The following is a 24230-nucleotide window of genomic DNA, read 5'->3' on the forward strand; positions in this document are numbered from 1 at the left end:
TGTCTTACAGCACAACTTTACTTCTAATCTTTTATTATACCTTGCAACATTTAAACCAGCATGGGAAACCTGTGGCCCTCCAAATATCATAATCAACCTACAACTCCCATCAGTCCCACCAAACATAGCCAATGGCATACTGGGAGCTGTAGTTCAACAACAGCTGGAGGGCCAGAGGCTCCCCTACACCTGATTTAAAAGGTAACCTTGTTGCTGGTTATATGTTTCATGTGAATTACTTTGAGGGGTTTTATAACTCCCAGTGTTCTATAAAACTTCACAGATTTCCCCCATGGATAAGAGCTGTCCTCAGAGCATCCAAGGCTTATTGTTTAAATAAGCTCTCTAGGGCTGATCTGTGTGAGCCTGCGCAGCTACTGGAATTGTGCTTCCAACACCCAGATACACAGGCATGCATCTCGCTGTGCAGCAGGGCAGAGGACCAGACCTGTCTGTTTCCCTGCTTCAAGAAGGCTGGAGCTTAGAAGGGAGGTGTTGCTTTAAAAATGAAGCACCAGGACTGCAAGCTTATAGGACCTGGCAGCAATATCCCTTCTTGATCTGGGCAGGTGCTTCCTTGTACTTTCCCCTCCTCCTAAATATCCTCATGTGCAACTAGCCTAAGAGGGGAGAAATGCATACTCGCCAAGTGTCCTGTTTTAAGTGGGACATCCCAGATCACAGAAGCCAATCCCGGCTTCTCTTTGGATGAAAGAATGTCCCGTTTTGGGGCCTGGTGGTCTGGCACAAGTCAGACCACCAGAGTCTGGTCCACCAGAGCCCTGGACCAGAAGGTGCTGTGGCATGATCCTGCTGCCAATTGCCAGACCAGAATGTGTGCCCCTCCTGACATCCTGATTTTGGGGGTGGAAATATTGGAGGGTATGCAAACAGTGGGGAACATTGTGTTTCTTCTATGGCTGTACGTGTTTGTTCTTCTATCTATTAGGGCCACTTAGAATAAGTGCTCTGGTGGTTTATAAGCAAAGCTTGGCATGCCTTTCCTTTTCCTTTTTTTACTTTATGGGTGACAATCTTATTCCTATGCATAAAAAGACACTGGCTATTTATTTATTTTTTTGGACTTTCAATCTATCCTGATTGTCTCGTTTTATTGCAGGATGATTTGGAAACTAGCTTTCTCCTTGTTTCTTGTGTCTACTCTGGTTCAAGTGTCGGAAACCAGGAAGAACCGCCCTGCAGGAGCCATCCCCTCCCCGTACAAAGATAGCAGAAGCAACAACTCGGAGCGGCGGCAGCATCTGCACAAAGAGGTGCTGGCCTCCAGCCAGGAGGCCCTGGTGGTCACAGAGAGGAAGTACCTGAAAAGTGACTGGTGCAAAACGCAGGCCCTGAGGCAGACAGTCAGCGAGGAGGGCTGCCTCAGCCGCACCATCATCAACCGCTTCTGCTACGGGCAGTGCAACTCCTTCTATATCCCTCGCCACGTGAAAAAAGAGGAGGAGTCATTTCAGTCCTGCGCTTTCTGCAAGCCCCAGAAGGTGACCTCCTTCACAGTGGAGCTAGAATGCCCTGAACTAGACCCACCTTTCCGACTTAAGAAAATCCAGAAAGTCAAGCAATGTCGGTGCATGTCTGTGAACCTGAGCAGCGCAGGCAAGCAGCGAAAGTGAGGGCTTGCAGCTGCCCCTGCCAGAGTCGCCATGGCCTCTCTTCCTTCACAGACAAACGAGATGGTTGTTTTCCTCCTCCTGGTTGAGTCATTTCTGGAGCAGCGCCATTGGCTACCTGGAAGTAAAGGCTGCTTTGGCTGGTCTATTCAGAGGGTTCATAATCTATTTACCAAAGCAGATGTTTTGCCACTGGGTCTGTGTCACTCAAGGTGAAGCCCAGCATCAAATGTGGAAATGAACGTTTGGGTGGCCAGGGGTTTAAATCCAAAATTAACACTTCCACTGTGTGGGAAACCTTTTGGCCTTCACTCCATCCATCCTTTTGGATGAAGAGAGAGGTCCAGTGAATTCTTCATAGCTTCTCCCTCTCATTTTGGGGACTTTTCACTTCGTTTTTGACTGCCTAATGCTGTTTTTCTTGGGCTGTAATGCTGACATGGATACATATAGTAAAGAACAGTTATGGACAACTATGTTCTGTCTGGTCTGACTGATAAGGCACATGGGCCTTATCTTCCATGGAGATAATCAACCTGCCACTTTCCGACAGAGAAAGAGACCGAAAATGGATTTATGCATATTTTCAGCTAGATTGCCTCACGTTTCCACAACAATGTTTCACTTGTAATGCAGCTATAGCAAATTGTTGTTAAACTTGTTAATATAGACATAACCACATATATTTTGGGAGATGACAAAGTATTTGAAGGGCTAAAACAAAACACCTTAATTGTTGGGCCAGATTATTCCCTGAAAATTACAGAGTTTTGCTAGTGCTTATTTTCTCAGTAGATTTTGCATTAATTTAATATTTTCCTTCCATCAATTCCCTTACCCTAACCTGTGTTGAATCACTACTTTTGGGGAAGAAAACAACATTGTGTTTAACCTATTGAAACACAGTAGCAGAAAAGCAAAATGCTGCATTTCTTTGTTACTGAGATGAACACAAAGAGTAATTTAAACCAGTCGTTATTTCCAATAAACAGAATTGTATCTATGTAGGGAAAATGTATTGTGTGAAGTGACCCAGTCATCCTGATTTCATTCAGTGTCTCATGCTAGGTTTTAGTATGTTCCAAATGTGGCCGTTGAGATTCCTAAATTGGTTGGGCAACACCGAAAGCCGTGACCTATTGCGTATCTTGGAACTTTGCATTCACGGCAGTTGCAGCTGAAGGAGTCCAATGTTTTGAGGACTATTTTCCTACGCTCCCTCAGATATGACCACTAAAGGGGTTAACAAAATTGTTTGCTTCGAGCTGTGGGTTTGGTGCCAACTCAAGGGTTCAGTGGCACAGTTCTCTATTATGTGAGACCGGCTGTTTTAAGAGGCTTTGGGGGACTGATCTCTGTTAGTGCTCACCAATCGGTTTATGGGGATTGGCACGGGTAGGAGGGATTGGGCAGGTATGCTGGCCCTATATAATTTTTTTTCCTCCCTTGGTGTTACACAATGGCAGATCTGCAGTTGGGAATGCACAGCAGAGAAGGCTGAGGCTTGCTTTGGAGATTGCCGTTGTCGAACATTATTCCACTACTTACTCTAAGGTTTACCAAAGCACATTTTGGACAAAGTGGAAGGGAGAGGAAGATTAGAGTGCCTGTAGCACAATGCGCACACTTTTATGGGTTAGGATGGCTGCCTCTTGAAGAAATGAAACCTAATTTCGGGTTCCTTGGGCTGGAAAACAGTAACTGTTCAGTAACCACATGAGGAAAAATGTGAAAAGAAAGCATCCTGTGGGGGGATGGGCTCCTTACCAATTTGTGATAAAAAAGAGATATATGCTGCAGGAGGGGGCATGTGCCCTTTGGTTAGTTTATGCTTAAATGAAAGAGTTGAGTTGACCTTGTAATGGTTCATACTATTTAAATTTTTGTTTTATAAATGAAAACAAAATGGAAGAAATGTTATAACTATAATGTAATTATTTTATAGGTGTATTATTGTTAAATTATAGAACAAATAAAGATACTCTAGGAATATATGGAATTCATACAATCCTTGCATCATTTCGTATTCTACAGGGTTCAAGCGCTACCTTCGTTGGGGAGTTTCCCTCGTCTACTTAATTTAAATATTGTTGTAGACCACCCCAGTTTCCAAGTGGGGCAAGATTCCAGGGGTTCCAGGCATTTGCCCAGCACAGTGGAGACGTTGATGTCTTTATGCTATATGGTTTATTTGCACATATACGCAACCTGAACCTGTGATGGAGGGATTTGCAGCATCAGCAGCCCAAAAGGGTCCTGTTTCTTCCATAGCCACAGCTTTGGATTCAAGCAGAAATCAGCCTTTTCTCTCTCTGCCTTTTCAGCCTGCTGCCTTTTTGCATCTGGCTTCTAGCACACATAACTCCTTCCCTTCCTCTCTTTACTCTAAACCTTGTCTTTATCTGCTGATTGAGGGGGCTCCACCCTTTTGTTGCTCTCTCACAAAGCCCCCTTGATCATTTAATGGTCCATCACCCAGGCAATCACCTCAACACAGGAAGTTAGCCTGGCTTAATTAGCTTTGATTAAATTTTAACATGGAATTAGGGGTGTGTGGCAAACTCATAACACTATTTATCATGTTAAAATAAACCAGAATTGCACTGGAATTAATTGGGCAAGGACCTGAGAGAATGAGAAAATCACCACTAATCACTGTCTCTCAGCCTAACTTCTCCCTCAGGGTTGTTATGAGGATGTTCATTGAATGACCAGAGGCATGGCTAAATGTGCATGTGTCTGACATTCATATTTTTAAATATTGGGAAGATTGCACAATTTTCTCTGAATTAATTATTTTCAAACCAACCAGCCTAATACCACACTTAGTTGGCATGGATTAAAAATAGCCGGTTTACTTCTCAACACACATTGACAGTATTGTGGAGAGAGCACTCTAGGATTCGCTGCAAGCTTCAGCCATGTTTGAGCATTGCACACAGGGTTAAGGAGAGCATGTGAGTGGGAAATGGGGCCAGGCCAAGTATTCCTACCTCCTGTGTCCATGCATACAATGCAAACATTTAGAGAGCACTCACGTATCTAGGCTTCCACATGATCTGGAACTCAGTAATATTGGTAGTAGGTAGCTTTGAGCCTTGTCTGTGCGAAGGCCGTCTTCCTTTTGACATTTGTGTGTGTGTGGCTACATTTCCCCCTTTACCATGTAGCACAGTGGTAGAGCACTGTTTTGCATACAAAGGTCCCAGTTTCTCCAACTTCAGAATTTCTCTTTTCTAAAACCCTGGAGCACCACTCAGGATTTACAATATCAAGCTGGAGGAACCTGTCTAAGTTACCTTCTGTGTTCCTACAGAATGTCCAGATAGGATTTTTGTGAATAATAAAAGGTGTTCATATATTAATGGTAACATATGAAGAATAGTTCACATTCATATGAATCCTGTTCACCTAGGAAGGAGGAATCATAAGCATACGCTGCTTTCCTCTCCTCTCTCCATCCACCCAACTACATACAGTCATACCTTGGATCCTGAACACCTTGGTATTCAGACATTTTGGCTCCCAAATGCCGCAAACCCAGAAGTGAGTGTTCTGGTTTGCAAACGTTCAATGGAACCCAAACATCCAATGGGGCTTTTACAGCATCTGATTGGCTGCAGGGGCTTTACAGCATCTGATTGGCTGCCGGAATGGATTCCCTTTGACTTCCAAGATACGACTGTAGTCTTTGTACTGCAAATTTCTATTTGTTTATTTTTACTCCTGGCATAAGGGGCTTCAAGTTCAAAACAGCATCTGTGCATGAACAAGAGACAAAGCCAATTGATGTTAAACCCCTGTAGAATGATGCATCTGTGGTGCCCACTCCTAGAATATTTAGGTTGTGCACCTCTACCTGGGAGTAAATCCTATTGACCTCAGAAGAACTTACTTCCAATCAAACATGCATAGGACTGCGCTGATGTTTTCTAAAACGGAACTTGGTGAGGTTTAACGAAAATCTGTAATGGAAGAATTCCACTGTACTGGAAAAGAAGAATTCTGCTTGGCGGAATGAGTAAAAGCACAGAACTGCAATCAGATCCCGGTTATATCTGGAAATGAGCAGTGTCTTTCATAAACCACACTTGAACATTCACACAGAGGCAGTCTTGCACAAATATAACTAAGGAAGGTTCATGGGTCTAGGGAGAGAAATTAGTTATGGGAGCTCATGGCTTGAGCTCTACCGCACATGATCTTGTGAACTCTACAATAATGCTTTATTTTTCTTTCTTGACACAATATGCTGCAGACAGATATTGAATTGCTGTTCCTTAGTATAATACCTCCTGCCCTAATGGCCACATATTGTGGAAGGGAGAAGAAGGGCTAATACACACCCCTTGCTTTGTGATAAGGTAAAGGTAAAGGTACCCCTGCCCGTACGGGCCAGTCTTGCCAGACTCTAGGGTTGTGCACCCATCTCACTCAAGAGGCCGGGGGCCAGCGCTGTCCGGAGACACTTCCGGGTCACGTGGCCAGCGTGACATCGCTGCTCTGGCGAGCCAGAGCCGCACACGGAACGCCGTTTACCTTCCCGCTAGTAAGCGGTCCCTATTTATCTACTTGCACCCGGGGGTGCTTTCGAACTGCTAGGTTGGCAGGCGCTGGGACCGAACGACGGGAGCGCACCCCGCCGCGGGGATTCGAACCGCCGACCTTTCGATCGGCAAGTCCTAGGCGCTGAGGCTTTTACCCACAGCGCCACCTGCGTCCCTTGCTTTGTGATACCACCATCTTAATCCTGTTTTCATGTAAGATCCCTTGACTGGTAAGCTGCTATGGTAAAAAGGTAGGGGCATGAAATAAAAATAAAAATGAGAGATTCCTCTGAATGCCAGGTGCCGGGAGAATTTTTTTGGAGGGTGGTGGGATGGGGTGGAGAGACCATTTTGGTATCCTGCTTATGAATGTCCAGGCTCAGCAGCTGGCTGTTATTGGAAACAGGATGGCCGAATACATCGACAATGGTCTTAAAACTGCCTAGAGGTCTTTATATTTTAAGGTAAAGGTAAAGGGACCCCTGCCCATTAGGTCCAGTCGTGGCCGACTCTGGGGTTGCGGCGCTCATCTCGCTTTATTGGCTGAGGGATCCGGCGTAGAGCTTCCGGGTCATGTGGCCAGCATGACTAAGCCGCTTCTGGTGAACCAGAGCAGTGCACGGAAATGCCGTTTACCTTCCCACTGGAGCGGTACCTATTTATCTACTTGCACTTTGATGTGCTTTCGAACTGCTAGGTTGGCAGGAGCAGGGACCGAACAATGGGGCTCACCCCATTGCAGGGATTCGAACCGCTGACCTTCTGATTGGCAAGTCCTAGGCTCTGTGGTTTAACCCACAGCGTGGTATACAAATTAGGTTAAATAAAAATAGTTAATTCACCTTTCTCTCCATATGTTCTGAATGGCAACTCCAATGAGCTCAGACAATATGTGTTGTTCTAATTCAACAAGGCAATTTATGTTCTTAAGAAAAAGTCACATTCCTAGGTATTCCAGTTAAGAGAGAGAGAGACTTTCAACTCTTGTGTAGTAGAACACAGAGGTGTACATTGGATTTGGATGAATCCTGAGCTGAAATGGGCACTTCAACAGGTTTGGGACTCATCTGCACCAAATAAGGCACTCTCTAAAGTGTCCTGAACTTGAAGAGAGGACATTGGAAGTGGTTCAGCATGCTTTGAGGATTCAAACCAAGCACTGCAGACGGAAGTACCAAAAAGTGAAACATTTCTCCCCAAACCTGAGTACAAGTCTGTGGAAAAAGTGGTATATAAACAACTGCCTATGATTATGAGCATATAAGGAAAATATTAAGGTAGGGAGAGCATGAGATATAATTATTTTGTAACCGACATATCTTGCTTCTATCAGACACGATGATTTTACCAGGACTATCCTGTCAAAAATCTTTTGCAAAGAAGGGATGTCAAAGTAATACACCCAGAAGAAGTCTTTACAAGCTGCTCAAATTCAAACTCTTCTTTTTGATCAGGTAACCTGTGGATATCCAAATGTTGGTGGACCAGCACTCCAATAACACCTGATCATAGGCCATGTTGGCTGGGGCTGATGGGAGATGGAGTCCAACACCACCTGGAGGGCCACATACGCCTTTGGTTTCCCCATCCTTTCAGTTTATACTCAAAACACTTGCAGCAGAGAATTTTAATAGAAAGAACTACTGAATCAAGGATCAGAAATGCTTTTCGGTAGTTGACATAAACCAGACTGGGAGTCTGTGAGGGAATGAATGCTTAATTCATAAACAAGTGTCTTGTGCTTTTCAGACATTAGCCTGCCATCTGGTGGTAAATATACTAATCAGTCAAATACAGGTTGTCATATTGTTCAAAAATATGTCCAACACATAAAAATATTTCATGAGAACAAATTCCCCTTTGAGTAGAGTTCCCCCTTTTCCCACCAGTATTTCCTTGTCACCCATCACATGGGAAGTTCCTTCCAATACATTTGATTTTGAGTTTCCAGTTCAACCTAACGGATTTGCAATTTTAATTGGGCAGCCAGTGCTGGCTGCAAGCAGAAGGGTACAATTCGGCTCCTGAATTCTGCTTGCAACTTGCACTGGCTGCTCAATTAGAATTGCAAATCAGTTATAATGGAGCTAGCAACAATAAGACCTCCTCTAATTATTCCACTCTTTGCTAAGGACTTCTCCGCCTGTCTCCACAAAATTGCTGTGTCTGGGTGGGGGGAAAACAAGGCATGGAGAATAGAAGAGTTTGCTTTGAAAGAGCCCATTACAACCAATAAATGGACAGCATTCTTTCAAAGGGAGGGCAGATGAGAGTGGTATCGGATAACACTTTTTTTCTTTTTTAGAGTGAATGGGAAATTACTAAATGAGCCAACAGTGTCACACAAATCAGTTAGAGCTGCTGAAGAAGAAAAAGCAAAAAAAAGCTGCTGACTTTAATGTTCTGCACTGCGGTGTTATGTTTAGCTCTATACAAATTGGGTACAGTACAATATAAGCTGGCCCAGGAGGGAGGAGACTGTAGGTATTTGCATGCAAACCTTGTGGAAAACAAAAGCAGCCCTAACTTGTTCAGGGTTCTCTATTCATCTTAGCTGCCCTGAACTATTGCAGTCAAGCATCCAGGATGTGCCCATCAACTGGGGTTGGAATATTGTTTCTGAAACAATATTTCATTTTTTAAAAGACCAGAATTGTACATCAGATACATAACCTTTTCTGTGAGTGCCCAAATCTGAATTAAATGAAACATCCAATGCCATGTCAGTGAACTAGATCCATTCCTTCCCTCCCCCTGCAGCCTCAACCCCACATGTTCTGGAAGGTCCCCTGAACACTTGTAACAGATCTGGTGGCAGACATTTGTGCCAGCAGAAGTCAGTTGTGCAAGTGGGGTACCACATTTGGATATAAATCTTAGGATTTATTTTTTATGCTAACCATTTGTGATGCTGCATAGTAAAGCAGATAGCAAATGCACTAACACAAAATGTTTTATGTTGGGCACAAATAGGAATATAGTCGGGAAAGGACATACATGCCATCCTAAAGGATTTTGCAACAGTTTCTATCCATGTGTACCAAAGTCATAACTTGTTTTAAACTGTTTATAATATTGTTGGTTCATGTTGCCACTCTCTATGGGACCTTAGGCTGAAGGGTGGGTAAATAATAATACCAATTTGAAACATGGATAGGAGCTGGGTAAGAGCGCGCGCACGTGCGCACACGTTGCTTGCTTCTTCCTTAATCTTGGCCCTTGGGAGATGAACGCCACACACCATAGTCAAATTCAAACTGGACTTAATCGTCCAGAGGTCCTTTATCTTTACATTTTAGTCTATATTTTGGACTGCAAGTTTTTCAGAGCAGTGGCTTTTAAATATTTCTTTCCATTAACAGTTCAGAATTCTTGCAGGTACCAACAGCAATTCAAAATCCCAGTGCAATAAGAGTCCAAAGTACTGTATACTTCAATTTCATTATTTGTTTTATTTTTCATATAAATAAACATTCTAAAAAAAATTGGAATAGAAACACTAAATACAGTATTGCACATAGCGATCTTTGTTAAGTGTAGTATTATTTAATTTAGTATGGCAATAAACATATTGGAGATACTGAAGGGAAGAGGATGGCTACAAAACTTAAACATGCTACAATGTTTTTAAATGCACTTAAATGAAAGAAAACACAGAAGTTAAAACAGCAAGAGACTATAGCTTACATAAATACAAACATGGGTTTTTCATCAGTGCTATTAAAATATCTGTAACTTCTTTATTTGCTCTTCATAGGTCTCTTGTAACAACAATCTTCTCTTTTCTATTTCCCAAGAAATAACTTTATTCCTGACACTGGGGAAACAAATAAAGGAACTACCAGGAACTAACCTGAAAGACGAAAACATTTCAGGCTGATCAGTAATCACATAACAGGAAACAATTTCCCCAATGAATGAAAAATATATTTTTAGTGCTTGGCATTTTAAAAAGTCAATTCCTGAGGTCATAATTTATGTAGCCTTTTCAATGCCTGGAACCAGAGACTGACATCTGGACAACCAGGTATCATCTACTGGGCTACATGGAAAGAGAGAGAAAGTAATTTCAGCAGGTTAGAACTTAAAACCACCCCAGCACCTTCCATGCTAAATGACTTTGGGATCTATGCACTTTATCCCCCCCCCCCTTAAATTTGGCTGTTTTCAATAACTTTTGAATGTAGATCTATGCTACATTGTGCGGAGGAGGCAGTCTAATCTAGATATGACCAATCATTCGGTTGTCTTTATTGGCCGAGATTGAGGTGGCACAAAACAACTGCAACTATTTATGTAGTTTACGGTATGGGCACTCAATAAAATGTAAAGCTGAATTAATCAATAGTCCTTGCTTTGTCACCAGAAAACTGAGGTTCACAATATCACCCTTGATCATCTGGAAAGATAATAAAAGGGAAGTATTTAGTACTTTATACTGCAAGATTCAATAGATTGGTAGGAAGTCTACTACAAGTTTCTTGTTACTCTGTAAACTTTTTTTTTTTAAAAAAAAATGTTTGTAGCAAACCAAAGGCTGTTTAGTATCCTTCAAATGATTCCTACGCCGTGCTGCAGCTTGAGTAGCCTTCCTTTGTTTCCATCTTTTGTACATGGATGGGGAAATTATGAACCTCCAGATACTGCCAGACTACACTCCCCATCTTCCCTGACTACTGGCCATGATGGCTGGGGCTTATGGGAGTTGTTGTTGATCAACATTTGAAAAATCACAAATTCCCCACTCCTGCTTTATTATGTGGCAGAAAATGCAGAGACAATGTCCCGCCTTGTCAACTGTAAAGATTTGCTGTGCTGAACATACCTTGTTTTGGAAATGGATTATAGTGTAAAAGGAGCAGTTTACCCATTCAAAATACAGATTACAAATGTCAATATGAAACAGACACAAACAATTCTCAAGAAGTAGCCCTAATCTAAATGTAGCACTGCAGTGTATTTGCTCTGGAAAGATCTTGCCAACAGGAATGGAAATGTAGTGTTTGTATGATAGATGTTTATAGTTTCAGTATGTTTAGGGCAGACTGAATGACTGCCTCTTACACCAGGTGCTTTAGTTATTGTTAGTATTCCTCCAAATACATTGCAAAAGCATATTTGGATGAAAAAGACAGGATGGAGTGCATGGAAGAGGCATGCCTTAAATTAATAACTTTTATGATTTTGGACACTCCATACAGCAAATCTGTTTATCAATGAATGCCCAGCAGATTCTAGTCAGTGGAAACGGAAAACAAATGCAAACAGGTCAAGAAAACAAATGGGTCAAGTGATGTAGTCTCCTTCCCCCCAACAGACATATTGAGTTTATTGAACAGGTGGACAATGATGTGTGCCGTTTGACCTTCATATTTTCATACTTATCTTCGCTTTCTGAAAATGAAAAGGTGAAGAAAATATCAGTTTCAAAATTTCAGAGCATGTGAACTAATCATCAACCATGCAGTGAGAACCCCAAAGATACAAAAAATGGGTAATCTACCATTTCCTCTCTTGCAAATAAGACTAAGATTGAAATCCCGTTAAATCAGAATGTTTGGATGCCAAGCTGAGTTGTTTCCAATACACTATCTTCAAGTGCAAGAAAGAATGAAAACCATTTAAGTTTCATTAAAAACAGCACCCCCATTTTCTGTTATCAGTGTCATATGTCTGAAAACACAGCAAGCACTTTCAGCTTCTGCATATAACAGATCACTGAACCAAGTCCAGCGTCCTAAACTACAGGAGCATTTTACTCCAAATAGTAATACAACCTTGGGAATATGTTGTGCCCCATGTGCCTTTCTAAGTTTTGTGTTACAAAATCTCTCAATTTGGCCCTTATCTGCTAACTCCTAGTGGGTTTGGTTTCATTGGAAAATCAATTTAAGTTTTGTTGCCAATTACAATATGAAGCTCCCATCTGGGAGTACCCAAAGAGCAGGAGGATTTACAGGGCCCAGCCCCAGGGAGATTGCAATCTAAAATACACACAGGGAAACAACAGAGAAAGGAGCAGAGATGCAAGGATTTCAACATACTTAGTTACACTATGGTATAGGCCAGGGGTCAGCAAACTTTTTCAGCAGGGGGCCGGTCCACTGTCCCTCACCTTGTGTGTGTGGGGGGGGTCAGACTATTTTTTTTAAAATGAACGAATTCCTATGCCCCACAAATAACCCAGAGGTGCATTTTAAATAAAAGCACACATTCTACTCATGTAAAAACACCAGGCAGGCCCCACAAATAACCCAGATATGCATTTTAAATGAAGGACACCTTCTACTCGTGTAAAAACACGCTGATTCCTGGGTCTGATTTAGAAGGCCAATTGGACCAGATTTAGCCCCCGGGGCCTTAGTTTGCCTACCCATGGTATAGGGACTCTGGGGTAATCCAAAGCCTTGATGGAAAGGGGGTGATTTGAGTAAATTAAAGGAAATAAGGGAGGTGGCCATACAGAGATGGTTCCAAGAGGCAGCTCCAGGTATAAAGAGCATCAACGGAAAATGGGTAGAGTCATTAAGTGAGTTTCAACATTTTTCGTTTTACTGATACTAAGAGGAAATGATGAGGATTCCTGCTCAGAAACCTTAACAGAAGGTGAACACTCATACATAGCAGGCACAAAAAACCGTAAGTGAAATATACTCACAATTCCAGAATCGTGCTTTTGTTTTATATTGTAAAGAGATTTCCCCTTTTTCTGTCTACATACTTCTTCAGCTTCTTTTAGTCTGCAACACATTTAATTGATTCACCAAATCAAAACCACTTGTGAAGGCTGAAGAACACGTGAAGGACAGCTCAAGGACAATATTTTTCAACACACAATAATTCTGAGGGCTTGCAGAATATAAATGATAAGCGATATTGCCAATAAAAGCCCATCTGCTGCAAGGAGACATGCAAACTGTAACAGTTGCTTTATGCAAATATGATATTCCTGAATGTACTGTTCCGTTGTACCTAATGCCCCATAGTTGAGAACGAGAATGAGAATACTAGATATACAAAGTTCCATTACATCTCTCATACTCTTTACAGTTTAAAGATCAGACCCAGTTCCCTTGGGTTTATTTATTGCTTTATATACTGTAGTTATCTGACAAGTGATTTCTGCATTAATTCCTTTGCCTAATGATTACATTTATTCTAAGGAACTCTTGAAATTGTTGATCATAAATCACCATGCATTTTTGGAGGTTGAATCTGAACCTGTTTTACTGTAGAACATAATTCCACTTCTGACAGGAATTCTCCATTAACAACCCAATTGGGTCACTAGAGCCCCATAACTTTATTGTTAAAAACCCAGCATCAGCAGTCCATAAAGAAAATGATGGTTCTAACATGAGAAAACAACAACAACAGCAACAATATAAAAAGAAAATGAGAAATAACTGCTATATTTATTTAACTTATTCCATAAAATTTATACACCTCTTGATTTTTTAGAAACCTCAAAGCAGTTTGCAAAAAGATAAAACAGAGAAAAATTCACAACCATACTTTAAAACATATAGAAGTTAACGTACCAAAACAGTTTAAAATTACCTCAGCTTTCAAAGAACGTGTGTTGGCTTGTCTAAACACGAATGTTTATTGCTCTCCATTTTTATGTTAATAGTATAGGAGGCCATTACTATGACAAGGATATCGGTTCCCCAGAAGATCACTTTTGAATGATATTTTGAACATTCTCATTTTCAAAAACATCTTTGAATATGAACATTTTATTGAGCCTTGGGGGAAAAACTCAGCATCTAAACCAGATGTGGACTACAATTCCCACCAGCCCTAGCCAGCATGACCAATGGTCAGGGATTATGGGTACTGTAGTCCACACTACCTGCAGGGTACCACATTGGCTATCCCTGGTCTAAACAGAAAACAAGAACAGTTGAAATATGTAATTGAAAGTAAGCTACTTGATAGTCCTCACATTGTTTCTATATCCTTAGCTTGTTTGTCATCACATTGTCCAACTTGCCTTTTCTATAACTATGAGGACTATAATTTTAAAAGAAGTCAGAATTCGCATGAATAAAAAAGGAGCCTATGGCATGCTTTATGCTATGTATGGGAGGCAGGCTGTCCTCCCCTGAGTAACGATATATCATGCTAATCTCCCTACAGCATCCTCACCATCTTTTCTGCTTCAGCTTTATTGTTCTCATGAGAAGAACTCCTTTGCTTTGGCCGCCATACCATACTTTCCAGACAATTGTTTTTCTTACTTACAAGCTCGTTTATTCAGATATGTAAGCAAGTGGTTAACAGTTGTAGGGAAAGAACAGAGCATTTCAGGAGACAGCATGGCTGGGTACTAGCACTCCTGGAAGCTGTCTGAGACTAGTTTAGATGGAAAAATCTGCAGACTGGTCCAACACATACACAAAGAAAATATAAAAAAAAAAACTGCAGCAGAGAAGTTATTGTTCTGATTCCCTCCAAACAGCAGTGTGGTAAAGTGGGCCAATTGAATATAAGTTATCAATGTTAGATGGGCTCTCACCACAGACTGAAATATTAAAAGGGCCCAAAGCCACAAACAGAAAACAAGTGACCTTATCAACGAAAAGCTGTATTGTATATGTGTACCTCAGTAAGAGGAAATGACAATTTCCTCAGTGCCAAACAAGGTATGGCCTAAACGAAAGGAATTCAAATATTCTCATGTTGCTATTTTGCTTGTGGTTGTTTCACATTTTATAGCTGTTGTCATTATTATTATTATTATTATTATTATCATTATTATTATTATTATTATTTTGGAGCTGGTTTTCATATTGTTTTGTGAACCACCTGATAGGGTAAAAAGACAGTTTATAAATAGTACTAAATCAATAGTTCCAGTGTGTGGAAAGGTATGTGAAGCTTCACAACATCATCAGCACCAGTCATCGTTTCCCAGAATGTGTGACGTGGCTCTAACATTCAGTCCTGTAGTGATTTCGAAGACCATCCCATAATATAAAATCACCCCAACCAAGGGAAATTGTTTTGATAGTAATCAAGTACAACATGCACCAAACAAATCATCGTGGAGGAATACCTGGGAATAAAACCCAAGTTTCTTTCCAAAATCCCAATGGACCTAGAAGAAATGGCCTAGCTTCCTCATTATATTGAATTATATTGAACTATCATGTTTCAAGTATTCTTCTGCACACAGGCCAGCAGAATTCCTGCCACCACTCACTGGCTGTTGTCTACCAGGGGGTAGATTGGAAATGTCTCACAGTTCTCACTTTTTACTTCCTGGATTGTAAAAATGTGCCTGTGGCTCCTGTCTCCAAGCACACCTTTCCTACATGTGGGATATGTCGCCATTTATCAACACTGCCCCTAAGTGTACCCAAGCACACATGACCACAGGTGACTGGAAGATCCCCACCACCACATGCCACTGCCACCTCATCTGTTTCTCCCCTGATTCTATAGGGTCAAAATTTGGGATTATTCCCTATGGATATTTGCCATTTCCTGAACATCATGGGTTGTTCCTCACAAGGACGTTTGAATTTAATATTTAATATTGTCTAGGGCTGGATATGAAGAGTAAACTGTTTTGGTTCTTTTTACATTATCTGGTTTATTCTTCATACCTTTTATTTCCAATATTAATTAATTAAGTTTTAAAAGTATTTTAACCCAGGTGTTACTGCATGCTTCTGACAATCTTTCCCCTGTGTGCCAGACTGCACTTTGATGCTACATACTTAGCCGAACAAGAAATTAAGGTAGAAACTAGCTGAACTCTATTTGTAACTTGGGAATTAGCTCCTAATTGCCCCCTCCCTGGTTGAAAATTAACATGCATCTCATGTGTGTGGGTCATATTATAATTTTTTTTTAAAAAAAATAGCTGGTTACCAGGCATGTGGTTCAAAAGATTTTCCAATTCTGTCCTTGAATAAAGTGTGGATAGATAGCAGAGGGTTAACCTAAACAAGGGAACTGTTCCTTGTTTCCATCATAATTAAGTTGTTTTCCCCCCAGCACTTTTACCTCTCTATCCTTCTTATTTATTGTCAGGCAAATGTATACAAAATGTTCACTATGATTAAGTCTGAAAACAGTTTGCAAGATGAATAAGATAGATACAGGGAAAAGAAACCAGACATTCCTGCAGAATCATTTTATCTATCTTCTACACCAAACACTAGACTGATCATGGGCTTATCATGAGAGAATTTCTCCCATCATTCAACCCAGTGAGAAAGAAAGCCACTTCCCTGCCACTAAGCATTAATAATTTTGTCTAAAGAAGTATCTCTGGTAGACAGATTCATTTCCTACTGGCTCCAAGTTGGCTTGGTGCAGATACCTTTACACTTTGCCAGAGTCTAGTAGTACATGACTAATTTAAACAGACTGACAAGGCTGGAATGTTCATGCATTTGGTAGTTGAAGTGGTCACGACAAGCCTTCCAACAATAAGCTAAGGAGTAGCTAACATTACTCTTTTAAAAAAACATACTTCCAGGATCCTAGCACCAAATTTATCTACTTATTAATTCAGTACTTTCTGGAATAATAAGAATAATAAGAATAGAATCCAACCACTGCAATTTCAAAACACAGCATGGTTTCTATTTCCTTTTTTAAATGATGGCTTAAAACATTCTGCATTGATTTCTCAGGATTTCTGATGGCAGATTACTCTTCACATTTGTGTATTTGGGTATTGAAGATTTGCTTTTAAATTTAGATCCACAGTACTTACACCCACTTTTATATCCTTAGAATAGAACTATTATTCACTAACATTAGCCACACTAGTAACATCAAGGGTTGCTTCCATGGCATGATTCTTCACCTTTTTTGCTGTTTACTAATCAATGGCAATTGTCCATCATGGAGAACATTTCCTTCACTGATGCTATAAAATTACTTGGCACTGTAGCTTGACCTCCAGATCACCTTGTATTAATATAAGCATGCTGGTATCTCAGCATAGCAGCAACATTATTTCATCCCAAATAGAATCCTCAACATCTTCTATGGAGGTAAGATTGATCTACTTGCAATGGCCCATTCACATGATCCCTGAGTTATTTTGAGACAATAGTTGCCCTTGTCCTTCCATGTTGCCTCTCACACCAGAAGACAAAGATCAGATGTTCCAAGATTTTTATTTTCACTTTAAAGCAGCATCACTGAAAGGGAGAATCTAGCTTGGGAAAATGGTAAGGGGGAAAGGATTAACACCTCCTCCCCCAGTGTCCCTGCTCCAATATATTTCAGGCAACTCAGCAGCTTTTAAGCGTGTATCAAAACATTGGAAGATCCAACTTTACATTTCCCATGTAACATGTAGTCTGTTCCCTGGATTTAAGAGGAAAGGGAGGTAGTGGCAGTGTACTGTCTGTGGGACCTGAAGTTATTGGGAGGAAGGGGGCTTTTTCTCCAGGCATCATGGACCAGACTAAAGAAGGGACAGAAAGAAAAGAAGAGCAAACAGTCAGGAAAGGGGCATGAAAAGGGGTCTTGAGAGAAGCAAACACGTATACAGAAAGCAAAAGAAATGGTGAGGCAGAAGTCACCACCAGCACCAGTGGCAGTGGCTATGAAAGGTTTAACTCTTGAGCCATATGAAGTTTCTCCTTTGAGCAGTTCTGAGGGTTAGGAAATTTGCCACTACCACTGATCTTGTTACTAAAACTCAAAGTGCATGGGCCCACCCTCCTAACCTTCCAGCCTCAAACAAACAAACAATTGCAATTCCCTTGTCTCTAGGTGTGTCATCATAAAGTCCAATTTGCTCACTTCTATTCTGAAGGCTAACAAAAGATCCGTTAGCCTACTTGGAGAGGACGTGCCTCCTGCTACAAGATTAAATGCCCTTCTTTGGAAGAAGCAGTGACAGCTTACCGGCATGCTACTTCCTATGCAATACATAGCTACACAATGCCAGACTTTAAATCGTTCAACAGCAAGCTTTAAATCATCCTGCCGAGTAATCTGTAGGGAGACATACCAGTCTTTCTTCAGAGGGAGATCAATGAGCTGTGGAGACATATTGGCCAGGAATCTCTCCTTTCATCTAGATGTACAACATGACACACCAGGTGCCAGCTTAAGTGCTATTCTTGCAGGAATGGGCAACTTTTATAGCCAAGGAAGTCCAAGATGCATCTTAGGGTTTGAAAGTGTGGAAGTGGCTGCTAGTCTGAAACAACTGAATTGGATTTGAGAAACATAGCATCAAGAATTCAGATAACTTTACTTCAGTTTCTGTTTGTGATAATAATTTATAAGCTTTAGGCTTATTGTTTGCAATTTATTGGAATTTTCCACCGACTAAAACAATTTGGGGTGAGTGGGGGTGGGTCACAAACCTCCTTTATTTTAGCAAGCTGCAAAGGTTTATCTGTTGTTTTCATTTTTCAGCTATGTAGAAATTCTTGCAAACATAAATTTATGCATAACTGGGGCTCCTTATATAAGGTAAGGGTAGGATCTGCCTGCACCCAGTGAAGGGGAAAGCCCTGCATCAAACTCAATGAATGAAGTGGGGAGTTCAATGTTATAGAAAGCATCACAAAACATTCTGGGTCTGCCCTTACGCCATATGGTGAAAAACTGACTCCACTGAAGTTACCAGAGCAGACCTGATGAGATCTGCCCATTGTGAAATCTGTCCATTTATTCCTACTTTCTGTTTACTTTAACTGGTTACTGATCAATATGAAGGCCTGTCCTCTTACCCAAGTGTCACATACCAATATTGTGAATGGTCACGGTGCTTATAACTCTAACTGAAGCTCTAACTAAATTATCACAAACTGTCTTTTTTGCATTTATTTTTTTTACTTTTCAGCTCCATCCTAATACACTGGTGTGAGTGGATAACTAAGGAAAACAATTCTAGCACCTGACGAAGTGGGCAATAGTCTATGACAGCTTATGCCATTATATATTTATTAGTCTTTAAGTTGGTATGGGGAATTCTGTTGTTTCCATGGAGCGTAGCTACAGTTTAAAAAACAAACAAGCAAGTATTTCCATTCTATCTATCTATCTATCTATCTATCTATCTATCTATCTATCATCATCTCCAAGGCAGCTCCATCTGGTACACAGGCTGAGACCCTATCTACCCGCGGACTGTCTCGCCAGAGTGGTGCATGCTCTGGTTATCTCTCACTTGGACTACTGCAATGTGCTGTATGTGGGGCTACCTTTGAAGGTGACCCGGAAACTACAACTAATCCGGAATGCAGAAGCTAGATTGGTGACTGGGAGCGGCCGCCGAGACCACATAACACTGGTCTTGGCTCCCAGTACATTTCCGAGTACAATTCCAAGTGTTGGAGATGACCTTTAAAGCCCTAAACGGCCTCGGTCCAGTATATCTGAAGGAGCGTCTCCACCCCCATCATTCTACCTGGACACTGAGGTCCAGTGCCGAGGGCCTTCTGGCAGTTCCCTCACTGTGAGAAGTGAGGTTACAGGGAACCAGGTAGTGGCACCCGCCCTGTGGAACACCCTCCCACCAGATGTCAAAGAGAACAACAACTACCAGACTTTTAGAAGATATCTGAAGGAGGCCCTGTTTAGGGAAGCTTTTAATGTTTGATGCATGTCCCCAGCTGTCCAGAGTGGCTGGGGAAGCCCAGCCAGATGGGCGGGGTATAAATATTATTATTATTATTATTATTATTATTATTATTATTATTATTATTATTATTATCTATTTTATATCTCACTCTTTATCACATGATCTCAGGATGAGGTACAGTGCAAAATCTACTAGCATACAAATACAGGGTTTTCCTTTACTTCCTAGCAGCAATTCTTGCATATTCATACTTTTTAAATTAGTTGCTGGGACCAACAGGATTGTATTTTAAAAGTCATGTACAGAGAAATGGAAGAGGCAGCTATAGGGTGATGATACACAGCTTTATTTTTGACTCTCCTTCCTTGGAGGTTTTTAAACAGAGGCTGGATGGCCATCTGTCATGGATGCTTTAGCTGAGATTCCTGCATTGCATTGGGTTGGACTAGATGACTCTTGGGGTCTCTTCCAGCTCTAAGATTCTATGATTCTATGAGTTAAGTGAAGCTGCGGAGGTTCTGAACTGGTGCCTAGATTTGATAATAGGCTGGATGAGGGCCAATAAACTGAAACTGAATCCTGATCCAGTGGAGGCACTGAAGGACCCAGGAACTGATGCACAACCAGCTCTGGTGGGACTGCATTCCCACCAGAGAGGAGAGCAAGTTTGCAGCTTGACGGTATTTTAGATACAGCATTGTCAAGTGGCCCTGAAGAAGTCTCAGAAACTTCAACTAGTACAGAACACAGCTGCCAGAATTTTTACTGGTATGTGTACTCTAAATAAACAAACATACGTAGTATGCAATAAGCATCAAGAAGACCTGGCAAGTGAGCAGTGCCAAAGCCTGAGAAGTCCTGCCTCTTACTTTCTGTCTTTCTCTTTACGTGTGTGTGTGTGTGTGTGTGTGTGTGTGTGTGTGTGGACACACACTGCTTAACCACTTAATTTACACCTAGAAGTCTCAACCAAAAGTCTTAAGAAGGCAGCTCTGAACTGTAGTTATAGCAACAGATAGAGAAGTAAATTCCCTGAAAGGTGATGCTTAGTTTCTTGAGCAATGGCCTGCATTACTGCCTAATTTCTTCCCCAAGATCCTTCATGGCATTTTAGCCAAGGCTTGAGCACCCCCACCCCCTCCTGCAGGTTCAACGAGAGATGACAGTTGCAGCACTGAGAAAAATAATCTGTGCTTCTCCCAATGAAAAGAAAGACAGGGAGGGAATGCATGTGCTTCTTTGGCAATGCCACCCTTCATGGGAACTTACGATAGGCTGCTCAGGAAGAAAACCTTCCAGTCCTTTCATTTCACACCCCACCTAAAACAAAAGTGGAATGGTAGCCGATGAAGGGGTTACAAAACCTTGGAATGAGCAATTAAGATTCCTGCCATCAGGTTGGAAGAACAAGTTGCTCTCTCATAGCCAGAAATCTCCCCAGTGAAGAATAGCAATGCCTAGTAAAAGAGCAGAGTGCAGTCACACTCCATAGCCGTCAATGCTGAGTTAAGTAAATCCTTGGATACCCTCATGTATTATGAATGGCTGGAATGCAACCCATTGTTCACAAAAGCAGTATCTGGTTACTCAAAGATTCAGCACATACCACACTGGATTTTTTTAAAAAGAAGTTTGTATTCAAAATGAATTTCTGGAATACAGAGAAGGGTCAAAGGTTTCAGAGCAAAGTTAAAATATAGGCAGCAGGTGTAACATTTGGACATGCTGATGTCAATGGGAAGGCACCCAAGCCCTGCTAAAAATTGGTCTGAGGTTCTTCTTGAACACGGAAAGATGTCACAACATTGATGCAATGAAGCAAAGCCTCAAGATTCAGCTCTGGTAAAAACTAATGCCATTCATTCTTTGCATCACATTACTGGAGTGAAACTGGAAGACCTCACAGATTTAAAGCAAATAAGAACTGAGTCCTTAAAAAGACAAGCATAAGGAAACAGCTACAGACAAGCTTATTAGAAGTGCATTGTTGGAAGGTGTCTGAAAATAATAAAGAATAAAACCAAATAAAATCAGTGCCATGGCTGATTCTCTGCACTTCAGTCATCTCTGGCAGTTGCTAACTCAGTCTCCTGGAGAGAAGATTTTGAAAACTCCTTGGCTAACTTTTCTTCTTTTATGCTAACTAATTGCTAATGTTTCTTGATTTCCAATTGAAATGGGTTTAGCTCCCTCTTTCTTTTAACATCTTTAGTACTAAACTTTATCATTGTGGCTAATGTCAGAAAACTAAATTTATATTCTGTCTTTAATTATCCACTTTCTGTGGGTCCAATATGCCTCCATAGCCAATGCTAATCTATGAAGGATACATTTTTTGTCATACTGAATAATCCAGAAGATGATTTGAATTGTGTGTCATCAAAACTCTCCAAAATTTTGAAAGATTCCGTTATTCAAACAGATGCTACATCATAGCCACCAAACTCAATATAGCATCATCACAATATATTACATATTTTGCTAGAGGATTATTGATGTGATGATATCTTAGAGAATATGCCAATCAGATAAGTGTTTCTTTATAAAAGAAAATGGGTGACCCAATTAAGGCCAGAAGTTAAGGGTTCTTGATCAATCCCCCTCTTTAATGTATGTTGTGAATGACATGAACTGAGAATCTTCCTGAAAGCAGTAGCTTCACGTCATTTAAGAGTGCTGTCCGTGGTTGGTTGGTGCTGATGCAGTCAGGCAGCAGTGCTGGAACCTAGTTCCATGCCTGACAAATTCCCAAAGTGTCCAAAAATATAAATAGGGGCTGTTGTTTTTGTGAGTGAAACAAAGAAGCATAACCAAATAGTAGTACAAGGTGCAAAAGAGTAACCATTCCCTTAAGGCTAGATTGAAGGCAAGTCTTACACACGTAAATGGCATATGCTATTTTTTTTATTGAGTATTCAAGCAGCATTTCAGATTATATAACATGAATCAGTTTCTATCATGGGTGGGCACTGTCTGGCTATACAGGCTTAATGATGAGTGTGTGGAAAATAAGACAGCAATAATCTTTGGAAGTTTAGCATAACACTTGCATTGTTTTTTCCACTTGGTGGCCAATCAACCTACCCAGCCAGCACATGGGTCTGTTTTAAAGACTTTGCTGTGGATATAATTGGTCACCATATTTGGGGCTGGGAAGAAATTTTCCTGCAAACAAATTGAGTCCATTTGGGATTTTTCTTCCTCATAGCAATCATCACAACTATTGGTGGATAAGGCATTGGGTTGAATCCTCTAGTGGCAATTCTGGGTGGCAGTCCTGTCCTAAAGCCTACGGGGGAGCAGACAGGCCACAGGACTTCCATGTGGCAGCCTGGGAGGCCAGTTTAGCTGATTCACGTCTTGAAATGGCTCTTAACCCAGGCACAACCTTGAAAACCTCAGGATGAACACCCAGTGCCTAAGCCTAAGCCTACATACACCTGTAATCAATAAAGTTGTGGCTATTTGAAACCCCAGAATATTCTTGTGTCTGTTTGTATTGTGTCCGAAACATGGGGAAGCCAGTTCTGGCCAGACTTTACTCACCAAAAAAAACTTTGCAGTTGACCCTAGGTCATCTTGCAGGCATAGGGCTGTGCACAAAAGGCACCAACCCTCCCACACTAGGTGTATTGGGGGAGTGGGATAGCATGAATCTTGCCTTCTCCAATGAAGACTAAGGTAGTTTATGACAGTAAAATATAATAAAACACACAATCATACATAACAATAATACAATCTCACCCACAATATCATTGTATTCCAGCCTAAAAACCTCCAATGACTTGCAGAAAGGGCAATGTCTAAAACATTCACAGCAAATATGAACTTTTATGTGGTTAAATTGCGGATTGAATACCACAGCTTCAGAGCATAAAGCTGGACCATAAAGAAGGCTGATCGCCGAAGAACTGATGCTTTTGAATTATGGTGCTGGAGGAGACTCTTGAGAGTCCCATGGACTGCAAGAAGATCAAACCTATCCCTTCTGAACGAAATCAGCCCTGGGTGCTCACTGGAAGGACAGATCGTGAAGCTGAGGCTCCAATACTTTGGCCACCTCATGAGAAGAGAAGACTCCCTGGAAAAGACCCTGATGTTGGGAAAGATGGAGGGCACAAGGAGAAGGGGACGACAGAGGACGAGATGGTTGGACAGTGTTCTCGAAGCTATGAACATGAGTTTGACCAAACTGCAGGAGGCAGTGGAAGACAGGAGTGCCTGGCGTGCTCTGGTCCATGGGGTCATGAAGAGTCGGACATGACTAAATGACTAAACAACAACAAAGCAAGCTGTGCAACTGTTGCAAGATTGGCTAAATGTGTTTCTATTTTCTCATCAAATAAAGAAACTTGTCTGCAGCATTTTGCAACATATGTAGTTACCCATATAATTTTTAAAAATGACAGATGTGGAGCTACAAAACCTAAAAATGTGCAACAGCAGATTGTCTAGTATAGTATGAGAAGAGATATTACA

At 41.2% G+C, this 24230-nt stretch overlaps 2 protein-coding genes across 2 annotated transcripts in view; one reads left to right on the forward strand and one right to left on the reverse strand.

Moving 5' to 3' along the window:
• Positions 1-3625, forward strand: part of GREM2 (gremlin 2, DAN family BMP antagonist) — a 34710-nt gene extending 31085 nt beyond the window's left edge. The window contains exon 3 of the mRNA XM_028724108.2: positions 1121-3625. Coding sequence (XP_028579941.1) covers positions 1121-1634 — 514 coding nt within the window. The 3' untranslated portion in view covers positions 1635-3625. The remainder of the gene's footprint in view (positions 1-1120) is intronic.
• A 7065-nt stretch (positions 3626-10690) lies between these two features.
• Positions 10691-24230, reverse strand: part of FMN2 (formin 2) — a 160460-nt gene continuing 146920 nt past the window's right edge. The window contains exons 17-18 of the mRNA XM_077925750.1: positions 12837-12918; positions 10691-11572 (exon numbers count right to left, since the gene is read on the reverse strand). Of these exons, the coding sequence (XP_077781876.1) occupies positions 11546-11572; positions 12837-12918 (109 nt within the window). The 3' untranslated portion in view covers positions 10691-11545. The remainder of the gene's footprint in view (positions 11573-12836; positions 12919-24230) is intronic.

This window comes from Podarcis muralis, chromosome 3 (assembly GCF_964188315.1).
Source record: "Podarcis muralis chromosome 3, rPodMur119.hap1.1, whole genome shotgun sequence".
Lineage (NCBI taxonomy): Eukaryota > Metazoa > Chordata > Lepidosauria > Squamata > Lacertidae > Podarcis > Podarcis muralis.